General features: G+C 38.8%; 1 protein-coding gene and 1 long non-coding RNA gene across 3 annotated transcripts in view; both read right to left on the bottom strand.

Annotated features, from left to right (window-relative positions):
* The window catches only part of ppargc1b (peroxisome proliferator-activated receptor gamma, coactivator 1 beta), a 38,543-nt gene extending 30,715 nt beyond the window's left edge, over nucleotides 1–7,828 (bottom strand). For both annotated transcript variants that reach the window (XM_058396944.1, XM_058396943.1), the window contains exon 1: nucleotides 7,687–7,828. In XM_058396944.1, the coding sequence (XP_058252927.1) occupies nucleotides 7,687–7,767 (81 nt within the window). In that variant the 5' untranslated portion in view covers nucleotides 7,768–7,828. The remainder of the gene's footprint in view (nucleotides 1–7,686) is intronic.
* A 5,416-nt stretch (nucleotides 7,829–13,244) lies between these two features.
* On the bottom strand, nucleotides 13,245–16,930 carry LOC131358104 (uncharacterized). The gene is made up of 3 exons (XR_009205347.1): nucleotides 16,070–16,930; nucleotides 15,018–15,123; nucleotides 13,245–13,630 (listed from the first exon to the last, which is right to left on the bottom strand). It is a non-coding gene; the product is annotated as an uncharacterized LOC131358104 (long non-coding RNA).
* Between the last annotated feature and the right edge of the window lie 6,422 nt (nucleotides 16,931–23,352).

Consider the following 23,352-nt stretch of genomic DNA (forward strand, 5'->3'; position numbering starts at 1 on the left):
AGATCATTTGCCTGTAACAACCGAAATGAGAACCTGTCTAGGATGTTTAAAATGAAGCCTTATAAAAGCTAGCCCTTTCCTGAATAATAGAGAAACATTCATCTGCCACTGATGACTAATAACCATGTTATTGTAACCGTGTTGCGCAATCTCTCTGCCTTGCATTTCACTTCCTTGTACCATTGCATTTCTCTGCATACAAACATGCCACATATTTGGAATGCTTCCTGAATGGAAACACACCTATTCTGACTCTCATATCCGCACAATTTACAAGTCCCTACTAGCAAAGGGCATGTTACTGTTTCAACAGCTCCTTGTCTCAATCTTTATTCTGAATAAGAATGCAGCGTGATCATGAAACTCCACATTAACGAGTAGGATAAAAAACAAATCTGTGAACAAATATTTGCGACAGTTCCATAGCAAGCACATGTTCCTGGACATGGCAGGTAATGAAATCTCATACAGGCTACGATGATATATAATCTTAAATGAGATGCTCTGACCCTGTTTCTCTTTAAGATTTTCCGAATTATTGTAAAAGTCGTGAATGAAGCCAGTCTCATCCTTTCCTTCGTCTGTATGTGACAAAGCGATATTCTGTGATTTTATGCAAATTAGACATGACACTGCAAAACAACCAATCTGAAAAACAGGTTCATTCCCACGACACGCACGTAGCCCACATAACTAATACTATCTGTTACAGAATCTTAGTATGTAACCCATTACCTCTATGATGAAATTATTTTTAAAGAATAGAGATGTTTTGGCTACCTAGAGTTTAGTTTTTCATCAGAACTAAAATAAATACCGGACTGAAATAAGTAACTTGTTACTCATTTGTGTTAATAGAGCCCAAGACACTATCCTCCTGACTGAGCTCGTAATGGGCTTGAGTAAAGCCAGTCCATACCGGCTAAGAAAGTGACAAAGTGCAGAGCTGTGGTCATTCTAGTTGTAGCCGAGCTGCCAAGCTGAAAGTTCAGTGCTGAAGTAGGTCACAGGCACGGAAGAAGAAGAGGGAAATGTGTTCACCTACACCTGATCTGCTGGAGACTCATTGTCCTGCCAGGTTGCTTCAGTAAAGATAATGAAATTTTACAGGGTTTTTTTTTTTTTTGGTAGGTGTTGGCAAAATGCCCAGCAAGTTCACTTAACTGCACGTGAAAGACAGCCCCACTGAAAGGCACTTTCAGTAATTTTCCTTCAAGCTGAACACCATATCAAGAAGCAGTACTGCTCTGTTGCTTTGGGAGGAGCCAGTCCTCTCGTCTCGGCCGTCCCTCGCTCTCCACGGCCTGAACGGAAAGTTTCTGGAAAGGTATGAGTAGCAGCCTGCACCCTTATGAATGCTGCCAGTTTCCATAAACCAAGCAGCAGCGTTTACTAAATCCCTGTAGCCCCCAGCAACAAGTTTATCTGCCAACTCATGTTTTTGACATTCCTATGGGTATGACCCTTTTCTCTCGACTATGCCAGTCTCCACTTATACATCAGTGGACAAAATTTTCAAAAATGCAAACATGCGTAATCTTTGTATGCTTTAGGGATTCACACAATCTTGCTGATTTACCCTAGATATCTGATAGATCCTTTTTGGTGACTGGTAATCTGATCCCATCTTCGGCAGACGTTTATGAGCCATCATGAAGTGGAATATTTTATATTATATGCCACACCCCGGGTTCAACCTGAGGTCAACCGTGTGCAGGGTCCTTGGCAACTCTGCTAACTAGTGTTTTAATGAAGTGCTTCACGGCTTTCCGTTGTCTCACGTGAGGCTTTACCAGTCTGAGCTTGCCCTCCCTCGATGTCATTATTGCCATGGCGGGGTTTGGTGTGCTGCTCCTCTGCGGAATAAAAACGTGGAAATTTCCTTCCAGTTGAACCGATTCACTATTGTGGCTTACGCAAGCTAAAACAATGTCTATTCTCATGGCAGGAATCATATTTGGTTTGGTGACTAATGGACAAAACATAGCTTGCAGTACTTTGTGCAAAAAAAAACAAAACATGATCTGTTAAATGGGATTTAACAGAATACAATGATTAAGAGCATGAATTAGCTCCTGCCTTTCTCTTAGTCCTATGTGCCGTCTTCACATTTCCATTGCCTTCTTAAGTACACATCCTTTATAGTGTCAGAAAATATGTTCCCGGTGCTTAACTGGCTGGCTGAATACACAAGGAATTTACTATTATCATACAGTGGGATTCAGATGTTAATCGCTGATCTTTGGAGAGCAAATTGAGTGAGAAAACTCAAGTTTGCAGGTAGTTACTGAATGCTTTGTGTTTTACACTTAATTACACTGATTCCATACTGTTGTATGTTCTACCTTCTTGCACCGAAATGACCTCGGGACAGACTGCAGTCTGCTAGAAAAGTCTGCACATTGTGCATTGTGCGCATTTATTTGCCACAATAAGCAGGTGGGGGGGGTGCTGTTAACGGAAGACACACCTGCAACCTTTTTTAGATTGCAAATTTGCTGGCTCAAGCTAATCTGGCCTCGCAAATGATGACCAATTCAAACAATGACCTCAACTGCCAGGCCAACCTCAGGTGGGTTTCCGTTCCAGTGCACCTGCTTTCACCCAGCTTGATCCATTTACTGCTTCAGTACAGTAGCATTAATAATTAACAGCAATAAAGAAATAACTTAAGCATTCATCAGCCTAGCAACAGCCAAACTTCAGCTTTGATTACTGTGTAACATTAGAAACTACAATTAAAAAAATAATAAAACTGCTATAAATTAGCATTACATAACAGCTTAGAAACAGTGTAAACGCTCTAAACCGCCCATGGCCATTCACTTGAAATGGGAAATATCTGTTTAGACAAAAATCCAACACAAGATCACAAGCAGAAAAAAATAAAAAGAAAGTGAAAAAAGAGAAGTGATCTCGTAGGCAAAATTCCCAGGCCACACGCCTCACGTGCCATCACTGATCTTTCATTAAGGACAACGGGCCTCATTTATCACACTGGATATGAACGAATTTATTCATAAAATCTGTCACAAGAGCATGTACACACAAAAAAAAGCCGGTATTCATGAAGACCGTCTCAGATCACAAAAATGTTCATAGCAATTTTCATACAACAGCTATGTTTGTAAAACTGACTATATAAAGGACTCACTGATGCCCACATGCAGTATTACTGCAGTGTTATTTATATGGGTTCAAAGAGTTTATTTATTACACTTTTACGCCTACATTTTTATAAACAATTGGTTAAACGTATATTAAATGATTTGAAAGAAAGTAATCTAAAACCAGTGAGCCTAAATCTGTTATCATTTAGTCATCATTTCGCTTTTTTCAGCTCTCTGTAAGCTTTTCCTAATATGGAGTTTTGTAAGCATCACTATATTTAAAGCTGTGCAATCCTGTGCTTTTACAAACTTGGTAATTTATGAACACATGCATGAAAGTATGTAGAAAATCAGCATGAACAAAACTTTTCCGAATCTGCCAGCGATTTCTTTTGTTTTTCGTGAACATTTCGGCTCAATGTACAGTAAAAATAATGTGAAGAAGACAAGGCTCAGGAATGTCAAAGTACAAAGTGGGAGGCGGAACAAAATTCTGATCATGCCTAATGAGGCAAAGAGTAAGTTTCTCTCTCTATTCGAGACTTTAGGGGTGAAGACTCAAAGCAAAGGTTAACCTTTGATGCCAGATGTCAGCTGACGGTGGATTACTTAGTATCAATTATTGATGTTTAATCCCCTTCCAGTCCACAGTAAGAATTGGATATAGATCCATAACAGTGCTTACACACACTCACACACACACACCTCCCCGATCCCCCTGAGGCTCCACTGAAAACTCAGTGACAAAATACAGAGGCTACGATGCAGGAAGCGGACACTCTAAATAACTATTGTGAGTGTCATTACACACGGAACATATTCAACGAGAGCATTCTGCATAGTAATTGGGGTGAAGATGGCAAAGATGAGACCAGCAGATGACGTGCAACATAGCCTAAATACATTGCAATTCACATGATGCAACTGCAGATTCAATATCACACGCATTCTCATGCATTTCAAATTAATGTCCAATGAAATTCAATTTCCATTTACAATCAAAGTAGAATCAAATCCAACGAGCCAGCTTCCCGGCATAATGTCAACCGTAAAATCTTAAACAGGCACGTTTTGTGTTACAGCCTGAAGCTTAACACTGAGGGGGAAGGCGGTATGGAAATGCTTAAGTAAATGCGTGGCCACAGAGCCCATTGTGTCCCTCTTCAAAAAGGATGTCACTGCTGCTTGTTTATGGTGACAAAAAACATATAAAATTCTCAGTGGCAGTGCACTAAAGATCGGCTAACTCCCACCGAGTGAAGACGGTAAGAGCAAGTGAAGGGTGCAAATACATTTTCTTGACTCTCGTCAAGCCAGGTGACTCAGCCCATATCACGAAAGCAGTACACATAGCACTGCAGTGCTGCACATCACGACAGCACAGTTGGGCAAGTCTGTCAGCCTGAGAGCTGCTGCAGCGTATTTAACACCTATAGCTAAGCAAATCCCTAAAGATTTGAAGTGAAGTGTGTAATGTTCAGTTTAATATGATCATAGTATGGCGGTATCAGCTTGGCATGATCTTATCTCATGTCTTCTTTCAGTCCTGGCTTCTGTAGTGTCTGCTACACAACGACCTTCAGCTATATGATCCCCTGTAATTGCCCATCCTTCATAAATCATCCAGTGCATGAACATCTATGATGGAAAAGAACTCATTAAACGTGTGATGAGCTTCGATGCCTGGATTGTAAAAGTCGTCTGGTGTGTGCTCGGATCAAATCAAATGTCAGACTCTCATGCAACCATTTCATCAGCATTCACACTGTATCCACACTGACCTACATGTACACACTACATAGGCTATGTACAGATGGAAGCCAGTTAGAGCGGACTGTCAGTTAGGCTTCGTTCGAGACTACTGCAAGACAGAAACATGCATGAAAAGGGAGTGAGTTAAAATGGCAACCTGACTAAGATTTGGATTAGCAGGCTCTCAACTATTCCATCAGTCGAGCAGATCAAGGAGTCTAAAACTCAGTGGAGATGAGTTCGTTGTCACGCTGTACTCTCTGCTGTAGCCAGTTTGAACAGGGAACGACAGGTCTGGGGTTGCCAGATTGGAATTTACGCCACCTCCAAACAATCAGTTTCTATCCTATTCTCTCACTTACGCTGCTACTTAGCACTTTTCTGTCAACAACAGAACCGTTAAAATGCATATTTACAGATTGTCTGTCGGTGCAACAACTATAATGTCCATTTTTTCCTGAAAAATTGTATACTAAACTTAACGACTACCACATCAACAATTATAAAGAAGTACAGTTACTTTATTAATTCTAAGCAATTACATACAGTACACACACACACACACACACACACACTTTTGACACCCTGTGCACCTTTTCAGCCTTTCCTCTGCTTAATTTTCTACGTGTTCTGAGCTACTTTTCTGCACACCATGGTTTTACAGAGTGTGCATCTGAGTTACTATAGCCATCCAATCAACTTGAACCATTTTCCTCTCACCTTGCATGTCAACAATCAGATGTTTCAGATGTTGATTTTTGTTTTCCACACAATTCTGTGTCAACTGAAAAAGCACAAAAGGCCAGTGTGGCTGCCAGTTACTGTTCCAGTTAAACTGGAGGCATGCTTTAAGAGTTGATTGATAATTAAAGCACGGTGAACTTATTAAACAAATAGAATTAGGTGTGGCTTCTGCTTGACTGGAATAAAAACCTGCAGCCACACCAGCCCTTTGTGGATAAGATTGCATTTCCATGCTCTAGAGAGATCAACTGTTTCTGAAATACTCGGGCCAGTCTGTCTGGCACCAACAGCCATATATACTGAGATTACACTCTGTACTGATGTTTGATGAGGACATTAACTGAAGCACTTAACCTGTACCTCCATGACTGTATGCACTGTGCGGCTCCCACATGATTGACAGCTGACTTAATAATCGCACAGGTTCCTAATAAAGTGGACGATGAGTGTATACACACACACACACACACACACACACATACACACACACACGTATAGTCACAATTCCAAATCTGTATATATATTTTCCCTTCCAAATCCGCGCGATCTGGCAACCCTCTGCAAGTCGTGATCAGAGCTGCTCCACTTTTGCGCAACGCAGTGGAGAGAGCAGAAGGGGAACGGGTTGGGTTGGCGCGCGAGATGCTGCGGCGCACGCGCGTCCGCCGTGACGTTTCTGCACTCCACTACGTCGCACGGCAGGGACGAGCACGTGACTGCAGTAAGTTCGTGTCACGAGGACGGAGTACTATTACACACACACACACACACACACAAACCCCGGGCGGTTCGACCCGGTAACCCTGCGCGAGCGTAACACAATCGCTTTCTTACTTATTTATTTTATTTTATTTTTGTAATATTTCCATTTTATACGCAGTTTCGTCGCCATAGAGTTCACGTGATTATATCTAGTTGAATTAAAGCGTAGTTAAAGAATAAACACCACTTTTTCTTTTCTTTTAAATATATACGTTACATTTTACATGCTGTATAGGTACGTTTCGAAACGTGCACGCGCACCACAGGTGTATATTAAACGCCGCGATCGACCTGAATCAAACACCTCGTGCAATTATCCACTTAAACACTTGGTATTCAAGTCAACCTTCCCATTTTCGACTGCACTTCCTTTCGATTTCGTCATGTACCAGCGTGGTGGGTCTCGCTCTCCAACAATGTGTGAACTTTTCCTCACTTACGCAATAATGCGCAATTCTACCTACAGACAACTGTTCCATAATGCAACCTTTATACGTTATTATTATTATTATTATTAAGCAATACATCAGGTGACACATTCAAAGTCTGAGTACACTCCAAGTTGTTCAGTTTCAAAGCCTAGAGGAGATAACAGGGATGGCTGAGGTATGAATGGGAGCTACGTTATAAAAGGCGGGATGCAGAGACAAACTCACTGTGAAAACCGAAATAGCTCAACGTTACATTTATTACAAATATATATACACAAAAATAACTCATTTCCCGGATGCATATCACACCTAGATCATATCCGCTATAATCTAGATCTGTCTATAGGCTAAATGTTTAAAATAAAAAAACATATAGAAACTACAAAATCCAGCTTCTGTCTCATTCCTAATCAGTTTATTCTAATGATCTGGTTATACAGCAGTGCTTGGAGGGGGGAGAAAAGTAAGATCTGATGCCTGGAGCACATGTCTAGAGTTCAAGTTCACCGGACTTGAGCACCCACGTGTGCGCCTTTTTTTTTCTCCCTTCCCCAGCTCATTTCAAACTTTTAAGATACTATCATAATCGTCCATGCGAGACTAAACGAGACTCCAAATGCACGTTTCAACAATGAAACGTTAAACGAATGATGATTTCGTACACAACTCTGGCGCTTTACGATTTTTTTTTATTTCAGTCATTTCCTCCACGTGAAGCGCAGACGTCAGCGGGACTCGAGACGCCGGCAGCGCGGGAGCAGAGACGCTCGCGCAGCATCGCTCAGGAGCACGAGCCGCAGATGCACTGCAAAACACCTCACGCGCAAAAACACCAAGCCGGTTGAATAGCCACAGCACTGTTCTTATGAAGCACGAGCATATCTTACCGGGCTCCCGGAGTTTTCTGTCAGGTAATTGAAGACGAAGGAAGAGAGCTCCTCATCTAACAGCGAAACGCAGTCCGCCATCTTCTAGAGAATGAGAGTCGAGCGGCGCGTGAGCGGCGGTATTACGACTTGGCTCGCGCTGTAGTGGCACCGATCCCCCGTTAGGGGGCACTTACTATTACACAACTGTTACAAAATCTATTTTGTAACACAAAATGTATGTTTTGTGACGCTGACTAGCCAATTAAATGATGGGGGGGGGGTACTTGAATGAGAAATGATTGGATGAAGCAAAATGCTTATAGACAGGTGTACTGCATGATACCATAAACTACTAGTCTCTGTGGTGTGTGTAGTAATAAAGCTGAGCGATCAAAGGATCGAGATGACCAGAGGAAAAGATCTAAATCTGTAATGATACACTGTATGATCAAAAGTAATCGGACACTTTAATCATCACACCAAACCACATATGTGGTTTTCTTCAAGCTGTTGACACAAAGCACACGGTTGTATAGAATGTAATAGTATTACAGTTTTCCTTCGCATGTTCCAGCATGACAGTGCTACTGTGCACAAAGCAAGCTCCATGGTTTAAAAAGGTTGCAGTGGAAGCACAGTTGAGATGATTTGGATGGCTGACTGAAGTCCAGACCTCCTCGCTTGACATCACTAATGCTCTTGTGGGTGAATGGGCAAATCCCTACAGCCACACTCCAGTGGAAAGTCTTCCCAGAAGAATGGAGCTTATTATAGCAGAAAAGAGGGAACAACTTAATATTAATGCCCATGAATTTGGAATGAAAATGTTCAATGCTAACATACTTTTGGCTGTATATTGCATATCTTGGGGCTTTTTGTTCATTTGTTTGTTAGTTTTTTTAACCACATTATGAACTAGTATCAAGGAAATTATGTTTAATAATTTAGTTTATTATTTGACTAGTTATTTGATGTGAAGGGGGCTAATTTACATAAAATATAAATATGTTAAACTATTTCCGATGAAAAGAGGAACTGCTGTTAATAGTGTTTTTAAATTGAACTGGAGCCTCAAAGAAATGATTAAAGTGGTACATGTTGGCCCTAGTGTAGCATGATGGAACCAGTTCAAGTTTAACATTACATTATTGTCAGATGTTTCCAAAATACAGAGTAAACAAGAAACAATAAAAGTTTGCACTACATTGGCGCACCGGTACAATTAACGTAAAGCACTTACAACAAACAAACAGAGACAACAAACAAGAAAGCAAGTTGAAATAAGTGAGAGAAAAGGTATTACACAAGTGAGATTGCAGAAACTGAGGTCTGTATTGGACAGGACTCAAATCTGAGCTTTGCACATGACATGCAAGAATTCTACCACTGAATGAGCAATGTTTGAGTAGATATGGCTGCTGCCTCAGAGCTTCGGGGATCCTGGTTCAATCCTTAGCTTGTGTTAGTGTCTGGGTTTAAGTTTAGCATAATCTGAGGTTTCCCTCATGTTCTCTGGTTTCCTCCAGGAGGTGGACTGGCTAAACTAAATTGTTTGTAGGTTTGCATTGGTTTGAGTGTGAATGGAATTTTTTTTGTTACGGCTGTAATAAACATCCAGAATGTTACTGAACACATGAGATATGAGCTATTCATATTTAAATAGCTGGATTAGGTTCATCAACTCAATCTGTCCTGACAAGTCTGAGAACATTTATTTCCCATTTAAAGGGGTCTCTGGCTACAAAAAGTCAGAGCCCGTGCGGTAGGGGAATGAGAATGTTGCTGCAGGATGGGGATCAGACCTGCATCTCCAACCACAGATTTCTGTCCACGTCTTTAGAAAATTACTGGTAGAAAGATTGATGTGTGTGAAACTGGGGGATTGGAAAAACTGCATGATGAGCTACAAAGCAAGTTCAATCGAAAAGAAGTAAACCCTAATAGAATTTAAACTTCTTCCACTGTCTCAGTGCCTCATTTACTCACCATCCTATGACTCATTTATACAGCAAGGATGGGCTATTTTTTTTTATTATTTTTTTCACTTCTACATCCGTACAACCCATATTTAGACTAGTCTATATTCCTCACAAGCACCTGCATGTCTGACACATTTTCCAAAATTTACTAGCAAATATACAGTAATTAGCTCATTGAAGCAGTGACATTGACATTTTAGTAGTCCATAACAAGACCTTGAATTTAGTAAACGCATGCCTTTCTTGCTCTCTGGGAGTCGTTGGCATCTGGGAATCGTCGACCAGCTTTCACTAATGATACTGAAATATTTTTGCCATTTTCTCATTGCCCAACAGTAACTAAACATCTTGAGAAGTAATGTTGTTGTTTGCACTGCCGTTAGTGTGACTCACATGTTTACTGCCGTGCTCCAACACAGACCAAAACACGCGCTCCAGCTCCATTTCAGGCAGAATTGCAGAAACCCATGCACTGCACCAGGAACGCCCATCAAATTAACATTAATAATAGATTTAAATCGACATGCTTGTTTGAAAAGAGTGCTGTGATTTCTCTGTCAAATCAGAAAGTGCCCTCAGGCCAATAACCCATTGAACAGCATTTTGTCTATCTAGTTGTCAACATGATGTTTAAATGGTTCAGGTCATAGAGAGCAAGTCCAAATGTGTGAATTACACTAAATATTAGTGAGTGAAAGGTCCTTTAATCCGCCACATTTTGTTTCATTTTATTAGAAATGATCCGTGAGCTGCTGAGGCGATATTTAAGCCTAGATTAAAAGATCAGAGTGGCACACATCTGATTTGTGAGTGTAAGAATACAAATATATTCATTTTCCCAAATCAGATTTCAGCTACCGGTCAAACATTTCCTCAACATCCAATATTGTTTTAGTTTTTCTTTCTTAATATTTTTTTTAAAACATTTTTTTGGAAAATTAAAGATTACTCTATTTTATTGGTGAAAAATCCAGAACAAATCTCATCAGGAAAAGTGTGATGTCCTTAATAAAACACTGACTATGATTTTCATTAATATCTGAGCGTGACCAGTTAATTAGTTTCACAAAAATGTACGGCGTCCTAAAACTATTATAAATCGTAAGAAATTAAAAAATGATATAGTGTGTTAATGGTTTCCTTTCCGTTTAATCAAAACAGATTAATGGTTATATGGCATAAACAATCTGCTGTTAAACAATCCACTGGTCTAATTAACAACACTACAACAATTCAGGCTCAGGACCGGGAATGTGAAACTATAATTTACTTATAAAGTAAGAGCTGGAGAAACTGCAGAAGTAAAGGATTAAAGCATGTGTAAGTAGTGTATTACAGTGTGTGTACAGTGTATACAGTAAGTGTATACAGTTTTATTCTTCATTTTTTTTTAACGTAATAAGCTTATAATATAATTTCTTTCTATTCTAAAATTCTTTATTTTTTTATTATTATTTTTTAATATTATTAATATTATATATTTAAATAAATTAATATATTTATATTTAATATATATATAATATTATATTAATATTAATATTATTTTATCTACTAAAGCTATATATTTAACTAAGAATAAATATTTGTTATTTGAATAAATAATTGTTTTCCCAAAAATTAGAAAATACCATAAATAGCTTATCCATTTGACATCTAATGATTAAAAAGATCTTAAACTTCTTAAACAGGCGTTTCCTTAAAGTGTATTTGATTTGTAAAATCCAATATAATATTGCGGAAGAAAATATTTGACTGGCAGTTTTTGTTATTCTGGATCTAATATGTGGCAACTGTAATGAAAACTTTTTCGTTCTTTTTTTACATTAGTCTTTACCATTTGTCCACCTTTGTCCATCATTAGCAGCATGCTAGCAGCAATAAACCTGAAAAAATGGAGGATTGCCAGTAGCAGCTGCAAAAACAGCAAACTGCATCTGGCCTATTTTCACTCAGCCTAATTACAGACAGCTGATGAACCATCATCTGAAATCCAAACAAAAGGCTTGTAGTGCTGATTCATTCATTCTACTGCTTGGATTATCGTATTACTAATATGAGCTTGAAGGCAGTGACATAACATGCATGACAACAAACATGGGTCATACTTGGGGTGTTAATGGTTTTTAAAAATTCATTGACAGAAGTCTGTTCACACCTTTGACTAATATCGAACGAGTTGAATTGAAAAATAAAGTGCGTAATGGGAACGTAGCCTTAAATGACGGCACATAAGCCCTGTACAAAGATCGCTAGTTTGCTCTTTGATCACGTTGTTGTGACACAACCAAACCCTGAGACCTGCTCCGTACTTAGACAGAAACAATAATAAACCAGATAAATGATAGGGATCTAGATAGCGATCCAGAGAGCAAGTAGGTGGCATTTAGGCATCCGAGGTCATTGTAAAACTCTGAAAGTAGTGTGTTACATACACACTGTGCAGATCACCTGCTACGATGCTGTGAAAGGTTACACGACTGAGCGTCTGGCTCTTTCACACAACTGTCAGAGTAGAGGACGGTGCTGTCCGTGAGTATCAATCAGTGGAACACCCCACTTCCTCAGTCACATTATCTTATTGATTCACCCATGAGGCTCGGGCGTTTAGAGGTCACTCGTGTTGTGCATCCAACCCAAGCTGTCCACAGTAAACACAGTGTTCACATTATTTTCCAATGCTGGTTGCTGGTTTTCCATTTCATACAGTTAAATTGCCATGTAACATATGGTGTTGTTCATTGTCCCACCCAGTGCTAGACTCTCAACTTGTAACTCAAATTTCTTGTCTTGTTACTCTAAATCATCGTTGTGCATTTTTTTTTAAACCTATGTATAGACAATTCTATTTCTGAGAAGGTATTGGTTAAATTTTCTTACAAGAGTGCTGACTGTAATTTGAATCAAGGTTTATGGATTGACCCTTTGGTGTTAGACACTATGGTGAGTAGGTTTTCCACCACAGGCGGGTCTTCTTTTTAGGAATCTTCTAGCACTTTGCGCTTTATGTGTTCAATTCAATTTATAGTATAACACTCTTAAACCTTTTTACAAATGCACTGGCATAATGGTCTTACCGTACATTTTCAGTAAGCATAAACAAATGAATTATTTTCATTTAAGTAAGTCTGTTGGTTTTGAGTATGAGAGGGTTTTTTTAAATGAATAACCTTACACAGAATTTTAGTGGTTAAAGATAACACATTCCAATTGTAGTTGCTTTTGAACACCTGGGACATCTCAGAGAGCAGAAATGGATTTGATATTTTTGATATCATCAATTACTTTGAGGATATAAGCATTTGTGTGGGGAAAAAAACCTAGAGGTCTTTACTCTCTCTCTCTCTCTCTCTCTCTCTCTATTGTCTACTTTCTCTCTCTAGAGTGTCTACTTTCATATGAACCATTAAGCACCAGTGTGGAGTTCATTTTTTGGCCTCTGGAAAATGAACAATTTGACAAAACAGCTTTACTGATTCTGGATATTTGGACATAGACTTAAATGTATCCCTTATGAGAAAACCAGAGGAAGCTCTATCAAGGAAAAACCTCCCTGAGATGATATGGAAGAAACCTTCAGAGAAACCAAACTCACCAGATAGTGTGATTATAAATCATTACTTCTTCCATAACTGTATACTATAAAGTGAAACCCTGCTAAGAATATTTTTTAAAGAAGTTGAGTACAAGAATATCTGTTTTCTTTTTTATTACTATTATTATTATTATTATTGTATCATAGTGACTTTATTGACAGTTTTATTGACAGTTCAGGTGATTTAGACTTGAGGTTAAACTGTTCTTCGCAAGTGTAGTCTTTAGGCTGTACAAATAAGAAAATCAACAGCCCTCTTTAGAGTGTCCATTTGGCATCATCCACAGCTGTCTCATGGTGATCTTCAGGCTGTCCAAGCACAGCAGTGTGTGAACATTCAGGTGATAAAGGCTCCAAGCAGACGTAGAGCATCAACATGGATCAAGCAACTCTGGAGGGCAGAATGTTGTCAGGATTTGTACCATAATTGTTTATTGCTGATAAAATGTAAATCTATATAGGAACATTTTTTTTCCCCCACACCGTTAACATTTATAATGCTGCTAATACTTTTACAGAGCTGCTATGGGATGCTTCATTTTATAGTCAACAGATTTACAGAGTACAATTGTTTGCACTGGTTTTTCCGTGCAATACTGTTCTGTTGTTAATTCAGCTGTTGTGTAATTATCATCTTGTGCATTTATTGAGAATTTTGTGCTGGTTTTCCACTGTGGTGTATCTGCCTTGTATGTATTTCTGTGTACTGTGTGATGGTATTATGTGTTAGACCATGTTCCTGGGGAAATTCTATTTTGTTCCAATCAATACAAGCTCTATAGAAGAAAGACAATAAGTCATTTGACTCTAAATGGATAAATAGTAAGATGTCTCATTGTTTACTTAATAAAGCAACAAATTAACTGCTGGAAAATAGTCTGCTTTTGGTTTGTAATGTAATGTAATGTTCTTCCATAAGCACATGCCCTCCTATCTTTTATTTCATACTTCTCTAATCCCTTGTGTCAGTTTAACAAAATTACCATTTTTGCCAAGCCATGACTGAAGGTTAATTTAAGCTATGACAAAGTTGTTCCTGCATCAGAAAATAGGAAATGTTAAGTCTTGTCTCAATATGAGAATAACTTATTGCAAAAGTGCAGAAGTTGTCCTGGATTTTCCTAGTCACAAGACAGTCGACTTAAGACAGGGCATGAAGAAAAAAAAAAATCTGAAAGCGTATTTGTTCACTGTAAAATTTACATTGTTATCCATCTTTTTTTGCGTTTTTTGATTCATTTAGTAGCAAAAATAATACAGTGATGAATCCGCCATAGTAATACAGTATGTAGTAAAATTACCTTATCGTATTCATACAGTCGTAACAACTCGGTCTACAATGGTTGCCTTTTTTTTTTTTTTTTAATATCTTATTCTATTCTTTTTTATTCTTTCACTGTAACATGATGTGGTGGAATAGTACAGCCATTTCGAAGGATTACCATTTTTTATAATGGAAACAAATGGGGGAAAAAAATCTTACTGCAAGTCCATTCAATTGTCATAGCTCTATATATCTCTCACCAGAGATTTAGTCATATACAGTGCAGTCAATAATTAATTGGGTTTTGTATCCACCCACAGTTGATTTCATCACTACAGAGTGAACATTAAAAGAATTTGAGCTCTTTTTAATATGTGGTTTTCATTTTCAGAGGCCAAATGTAACTGGACAAATGGCTGCCCACCGAAACAAATGATCTAGAGATGGTCAAAATGTAGCATTTGCATCTGTAGTGAAGAGTAGGAATGTAGTGATGGGCCTAGCAGAGCCTCACCAGGGAAGATATCCTGCATCTGGTAATATTTATGGGTCACTAGACGGCCATGGATCGCAAAGGATTTGCAGCTGAGCACATTTTTATTTATTTTCATTACAGTCACCTAAAATAGAAGTATTATGGTTATGAAAAGATTAGTAAGTAAATTCAATTTAATTAAAAGTTAAATTCGGAACTGTAAACCCTTAAACCCCACAGGAGCTGATGGTGGGTTTAGACTTACATTCTTCATTCTCATGCATTTGCTATTAGTTGGCATGTAGTTACAGGTGAAATCATAATAGTTACTGAATATTTAGCTTTAAGATCTATATACTGTACTTGAATAAGAAGCTGAGATGCTAAGGAGCTGGACATTATGTTTGTTTATGTTTTATCACTGTTTTGTGAATGACAGGGAGGGAAGTGGGACAGTAAGATTACATGGTGAAGAGGTGAAGAAGGTACATGAGTTTAAGTACTTGGGGTCAACAGTTCAGGGTAATGGAGAATGTGGGAAAGAGGTAAAGAAGTGAGTGCAGGCAGGCTGGAATGGGTGGAACCCTAACCCTAACCCTAACCCTAGAAAAATATCAAGGGGAATCAAGGGGAAGGTGTACAAGACAGTGGTGAGACCAGCCATGCTGTATGGTTTAGAGGCAGCATCACTGAGGAAGAGACAGGAGTCACAGTTGGAGGTAACAGAGCTGAAGGTGTTGAGGTTCTCTTTGGGAGTGACGGGGTTAAACAGGATTAGGAAAGAGTACATCAGAGGGGCAGCTCATGTTGGACGTTTGAGGGAGGAAGTTAGGGAGGCCAGATTAAGATGGTTTGGACATGTTCAGAGGAGGGAGAGTGAGTATATTGGTAGGAGAATGTTGGACATGGAGCTGCCAGTCAGGAGGCAAAAAGGAAGGTCAAAGAGGAGGTATACGGATGTAATAAATGAGGATATGAAGCTAATGGGTGCAAGTGTTGAGGATGCAGAAGATAGGGATAGGTGGAGAGAGACGATTCGCTGTGGTGACCCCTGAAGGGAAATGTGGATATAATGTGGTATAATCACGAACGTTTTTCTTCTTCTTTTTCTTCTTCATCTTGCTGCTGCTGATCTTGTTGTTGTTGCTGCTGATCTTGTTGATGATGTTGCAGTTGCTGCTGCACCAATTCTTGCTGTTATTGTTGTCGCTGATGAGGATAATGGTGACGTTATTAATGTGTATGTCAGTGTTTTTGTAGCGGCTGTTATTTCATTTCATAATCCGTGTGCTGGGAAGTATCATGTACCAGGTATCTACCCCTAAATTTCACAGTTAATGTGATGCAGTACTGTATAACGACACAAGTAGCAAGGAAAATATGAGAGGCTGACTTTAACTTATATAGTAAATGACTCTGTAATGTCCCTCATTGACCTCATTGAAATGACTACAGTTTTAAAACCAGCTCATTAACTTTGCTTTGTTTCTAAGTGGAAACAACAGAAGGAAAATTAAGTCGAACAACTTTTGAATCATTTACATCGCTGTTCTAATGACCTCTGATGTCTGCATTGCAGCTTTTTTTGCTAATCTTTGTAGAAGAATGTATATTTGGATTTAATTTCTTGTATGACCCGGATTCTAATAGTTTCTTAATGAGAGTTAATCTTCTGAGTATAAGAAAACCTTCATCTTAGCTTTCGGTAATGTGTGCTTTGGACTCTGTGGGAAAATCTGAATGGGACAGGAAGGCTGTTTACTCTAACCTTGTTAGAACTACAGTGTCGGGCGCCTCAAGGACAGCCTGAATGAACACCAGAGGAAATGAACCATTTAATCACAGAAATGTGTCTTTGTTACATTCTGTAGGGTGAAGTTTAACTAAACAGCACCATGCAGTTATAGAGACATATAAGCACATTGAACTGTGGATAAAGGTCATAAAATGCCCTACCGTGACTGGAGGAAAGGCCAGGGATACTATGAACATGCAAAATAGGGAAGGCAGGCTGCACAGTGATTGGTTAAACCTGCTTCTATCTGACAGGCTGGAGTCAGGGGGTGTGTATCAAGTGGGATTGGCCTTATAGTGCTGGAAAGCAGGCTCCGAGAACGAACACGCATACAACTGTCACATGACTCGCATGAGTGCCATTTTAAGTAGGGGCAGTGCATTTGCCTCTGTCACGCTAGTTAAATTAACGGATGGCTGGGCAGGTCAGAAGAACTTTTAAAGTCATCTGATTTTACACAAATGAACATGGGGTTTAGAATTGCCACTGCACTGGGCATTTCTTTGGCATGCCTTCATTTGATACCTTCTTCCTAGTCAAGATATACTCAAGGGCAGAGAAAGGATAAACAGAGAAATTGAAAATGGCGAGTTTACACGCTGAGTGGGGGAGGAGAAGTAAGGAGAGAAAGAGGGAGATAATGGACGAGGGTCGGTTTCCTTTCTATTTGAAAAAAAAAAATCTGGATTACTGAAGGATTACGGGGTGATAAATGTACAGGGAATAAACAAAAACAGTCAGATGCAGCTTAGTTGCAGATCAGCACCAGAGAGTATACTGTTCCCTGGGATTGGCTCTACGTTCCACGAGACCCTCTGTAGGATAAGGGGTACAGTAGATGGAAGGATGAATGAATACTGTTTCCTTCTGTGCTGCAAATTGATCTGTTAAACCCCCACACACATGCACTCTCTAAAGTCACAGTAAGTTTGGTCTTGGGAAATGTTTTCATGCTACTGTGTACGCACTCAATACTCTTCCCAAGAAAGCCAAGGTCACACTGAGGTTACATAATTTGCACCCAAACATACTTTCTGAGAAGTAGAAGAATCAGCAGGCCCACGGTGCATTTCAGTGTGGCATGGGACACAACCATGTAAAGAAGGGCCCCAAGGACACACACACACACACACAGACACACACACAACCTATAACTCATTCTAATGTTCTGTTCAGTATCGTTTTAAGACCTTGTGCCATACACTTCCTAAACCAGTCCATTCAAGCAGTCCTTCTTCTCTTTTTTCCCTTCTTTTCTCCTCTGTGCACCTGCACATACAAACATTCTTGCAAACTTGCATGAGAAAAATTGCAATACCATCTACATCCAAGAAAATGTGTGTAATTAGACACAAATTATGTGCAGCAGAACAAACAAAATAGGGGAAATGTTAAATGATCAGCTGTGCTATGTACAAGCTGACCTTTTGACCATCATTATCTGATGAAATAAATTTACTTTGTTGGATGGTTTATTCAGCATGTCAGGACACTACTTAACGTTCCCAGGCATCACCCAGCCTTGGCCGACAAGAACTTCCCTGATGTGTCCCTGTGTTAAACTTAACATCTCCCCTCCCTGCAGTTCACATTCATCTTGCCCTGAAGTTCATCATCAAAGTGCACATCAAAGCAAGGTCCTGTTTGGGATAAATGCATGTGGAGGCCATCAACAATGCTGGAGGATGACTCAATCTGAGGTTCTTCAATGTTTGTGTATATTGCCGCATGCATAGGATTCCTGCCATTGTGTCCTGATTCGGTGGATTTCATTTCCCGCAATCTCTCGCCCAGGGGTTAAACACACAAAGAGCCATCGCAGGCTCATTGCTTATGTAAGATCATAACAACTCGGCCCAACAGAAAAAAAGAATAAAAAGTCATCTTCAGTTTACTGTGTGTGAAAAGTGAAATGTGACAATTCCAAGTACAGTTCAATGTCCCATGTTAAATTACCTCCTGCTGTAAAACGACTGAAGGAACCAGCCCAGGCCGTCTAGAGTGTAGGCAAGAACGACTAGAAATGTCACACAGGTCATCATGCTGCATGCATTTAGCCAAGTTTACAGAAATAGCCGTGTCTTTTCAGCACATATCTACCCCCCATTCATGCCAGGTTACCATTAGTGATCTAGCTTCAATACAAATGCTTGGATAAGTCTAGTGTTTCCCGTGCTAATTGGTGGCTGTCACGTGGTATAATTGCGTTCACTGGTCCTCCATCATGGTTCATCAGGTTCACATCCATTACAAGCCTTTGAGACGAAACATCTGAACTGGAGACTTCCTAGTTGCACCAGTCTTCCAGGTCTGCACTTTATTAGAGATTTAGAAGGAAGATACATTGTTGAAAGTTTATTTTGCACCATCATAATTAGACTGGATCTCAACTCCAAAAGATATCCCAGTCATTTATAACCTAGAGGATATTTATTGGTGCTTGCTAGTGTTCTTGGGCAGCAAGGACAGTTTAGACTGGTTTCATGTGTCAAAGATGGTTTATGTTGTTTATCCTAACAAAAAGGCCTCCAAAATACTTGAAGGACAACTAGGAAAAATAAACAAAAAAAAACAAAACGTTCTATTTAAGCAAGATGGTGCGATTCTGTATAGATTCCCTCCAAGATGTTACAGAAATGAATGCAAAATCAGGCACTCTTATATAAATACTCTGTGATATTCAGGATTTTACATTTTGTCAGAATTAATGCAGATTTCCCACAGATACGGTCCAAGACGCATCGATACAGGTGCATTGATCATGAGTACAAAAAGTACTTCATGTAGTAGAAGAATTCTGTGTTTGCAATTTTGCCAATTGAAGTTTGCCAGTTTACATATGTGTGTGTATGTGTGCGTGTGTGTGTGTGTGTGTGTGTGTGTTCATATTTATATTTTAATTGAGTGAACAACATTTTTATCTATCACTATTTGCTGATTCCTACCCTCTCTTCCATCTTTGATTGACAGCCTGCTTATTACAAAGATCTTTCTACTGTTTGGCAAAAATAAAAAGGAACAATCCAGTCCTCGGGTAATTTGTTCAAGCGTCAACAAGGCTGTTAGCTCTTGAATAAGAGAAAAGAATAAAAGTATGTTACAATTGTAACAGAGTAATGTTAGACTGTAGGCCTATCATTAAACAGGCCACATTTCTGGAGATATTTCATATAAATATTGAGATGACTGAAAATCAAAGATATTGACCTGCATTCCTACAGTATATATTACTTCTGTAAGCATTAAAGCAATGCCTCGGCTTCAGCAGGTTCTGGTCTCAGCCAGGCTTTTGTTTAGCATGGGAATGTGTGCTGACCCTCCACCTGCAGAAATGCTGATCTGGATGCATCTTGGGCAAACTTGGACATTAGTGACTTTTAGGAGTGAAACGGTTACACTCCAGACCAATTCTACAGTGCTTGGAAATCCTCTGAGAGTCAGTGAAGAACAGGGAGAACATAACTCAGCTTCTGACAGCACAAAGCAAACCCATGCGCCTGCTCATATGGACACAGACACATACAGTACGCAAGCTCACACAGGTACAGAAGACTCCCACGCACTGACGTAAATATATAGGCCCATATATAAAAGGTGGCAAGCATTTCTTCAGGACTCAAAGCCATTCAGTGAGCGCATCATAGCTGCAAGAGATCTCATAAAGCAGGTGTGGATGAATGTGGAGGAAATCGGAGTATGTTTGGAACATTGCCCAGATACGTGCATTTTTCATACCAATATATTTTTCAGCGTTTGAGGCGTTGGAGAGAAATAAAGAGCACAAAAGCAGAATTTTCATGAGTGACGCTCTCAGGGCTTCCCTGAGGATAGAAATGCAGGCCAGGTCATACAAATATTCAGCACGGGACCAAGAGGTTAGATCTCATCACCACCCAGTCTCAGGAATCCCACACAATGGCAGATGATTACCTGAATGCTCGACCATCCCCTAAAGGACAAAATGATAATGAAGGCAGTGACTGTCATAACCCTTCTAGTCCGCTCTTTCTCTAAGCCATTGTGTGGCCGTTAGCAGCACAGAGACACGCTCATACCCAGAGACACAGGACATGATAACACAGCTGGCTTATCACACAGCCACACGCCTTCAACAGTGAACCTCTGGGTAATTGAATTATGCACAGGGCTATTATCCTGATTATGAGCAGCACTGCATGGGTAGTTTGGTTTTCTCTCTCTCTCTCTCTCTCTCTCTATTTGGCTTCTACCTCAGCTCTGACAGGGACGCTTCTCTCGGTTTGCTGCAGTGGTTAGTCATACAAAGATTATACAACAACTGGTATTCACTCCAATCCACCTCACACTCATAATGGGGAAACGAGCTAAATATAAACTCGAGCAACAGCATCTGTCCTGCAGTTGACTGCAAAATGTTATACCTTCAGCAAAGGAGAGTTTTACAGCATACTTAGCACAAAATTAAGGAAAAAAATACAGGCTCATCCGTGCTCCATACACAGATGCATATTACACATATTGATTTTTCCTGAAGATGATCTTTTTCCCCCTTTTCTCTTTTAATGAGTGTCTTTTGTAAGCAGTGATAGTCCATTTACATGAAGCTGAAATGGCAAGACGGTACTGAAGCAAGCTGCAAACTTGGTTCAACAGAAAAGATTACTTTAATTACCACTGCATGCTTCATAAAACACAGCTCAAAACTGAACATATTGGACAGATCCCAGCTTATAAACGCACATTTCTGTACATGGCTGCGCATCAAAAAGAACCAATGGAGCAATTCAGTTCACTTTCCTTTTTTTTTCCTTCTCTTTTTCTTTGTGCAATAAAGTAGTAAGAGCTCTTTTTTCAAAAGGCTTTAACATTCGGAGCATGCTCGGATTTCCTTTTTTCCACTGCTGTCGGAAAATCGAAAATCAAAAAAGGAAGGAACCGAATCCTCCTTTTTTCTCGCATTTGGATGAATGAAAAGTCGAACAATTGACATTTTTCAGCTCCAAAATCATCTTTTCTGCTTCGTTTAAGAATTTCAGTGCCACGCTCCAACCACAACTTTATACTAACATAATAGTAACATTAGTGAAATACATGCAATTTACAGTACCACAGTAGAACAGTTGTACACCTGATGAGGTGAGATCCTTAATGAGCAAGACAGACATAACAGCAGAAACAAGGAAACAAACCTGAGCCCAACCCAAAAGAGAAACCAGACTAAACAGGGAACTCTGGGTGACACCGGATAGTAGGATTGTAGTATATCATTACAGTATACAGTTACAGAAAGATGTTCCACAAATAACGTTCACGGAAAAAAACAAAACAACATCTGCTCTCATAATGGCTCTTATAAAAAGATATTAGAATGTTGGGTGCACAGTTTTCCCAGCTGGACAAAAAGTAATACTAGGAAAAATGTGGAATTCTATGTTCTAATTCACTGTATACAGATATTTCCTTCTCTATTTTCGATATATTTGTTTATTGCTCTAAATACGTTCTATTTCTACTATTTGTATCTTCTTTGTGTTTTATTATTATTCCTTTACCTTATTGTTAGTGTTAATTGGCCCTATTATCATATTCAAAAACCTATTTGACTACATGTCGTATTATTGTGTAGGTGACAAATATAAATGTTAGCGTTTTATGAATAAATTTAAAAATCATGTAAAAAGAAGTATTCTAAAAACATTCAGAGCCATGAAATTCAGAAAAGTTTGTGCAAACTTAAAATGGTTGCTGGTCTTTCTTAAGATCATAAGATGTGTAGGTGTAAGTAATATATATATATATATAAATATATATATATATATATACATATATATACATATATACTATATATTAAATATATATATACTATATATATTTACCTTTTTTTTCCCTCCCATGAGTTATTCTATAGCTTATGAAAAATGTTGGATGAACACATTCATCCTTATGAAATATATGGGATCTTCCATAAGTCACATGTTCAGTAGGGAAATTGCATCATTTGAAAATTTCCTAGTTATTAGGGGAAGAAGAAGAGCATGTTGTTTCTTTCATTTTAAATAATATTGTAATATTGACTGACCCAATTCATATTGACCAGAGTGTCTTTATATGTGATTTAACCAAATTATAGACGGGACACAAACATTTTATATTAATAAAATCACTTTTAAGTGAATAAAAGTATTACAAGGTCCTTAATATTATGACCACATATTTATTAGAATATTACTATTGATTATTAATTATTTTTATTATTTTTTAGTTTTATTATTATTATTTAAAAATAATTCCTTTTATATTTTTTATTATTTTTACATTTATTTAAGATTTATAAGGACACGGAATCAAATGCATCCTAGTCTGCTGTCTTGAGTTTATATCATATTTATTTGCTTGTTTGTTTAGTGTGTGTGTCTGTGTGTGTGTGTGTCTGTGTGTATGTGTGTGTGTGTGAGAGAGAGAGAGAGAGAGAGAGAGAGAGAGAGAGAGAGAGAGAGAAAGACCAATCATGATTAAAAAAAAATCCCACTAGTTACTCTTTGCTTGTCTCTCTGGCTCTTACACACACACAGACACACACACACACACACATACACACAC

Source organism: Hemibagrus wyckioides, linkage group LG08 (genome assembly GCF_019097595.1).
Source record: "Hemibagrus wyckioides isolate EC202008001 linkage group LG08, SWU_Hwy_1.0, whole genome shotgun sequence".
Lineage (NCBI taxonomy): Eukaryota > Metazoa > Chordata > Actinopteri > Siluriformes > Bagridae > Hemibagrus > Hemibagrus wyckioides.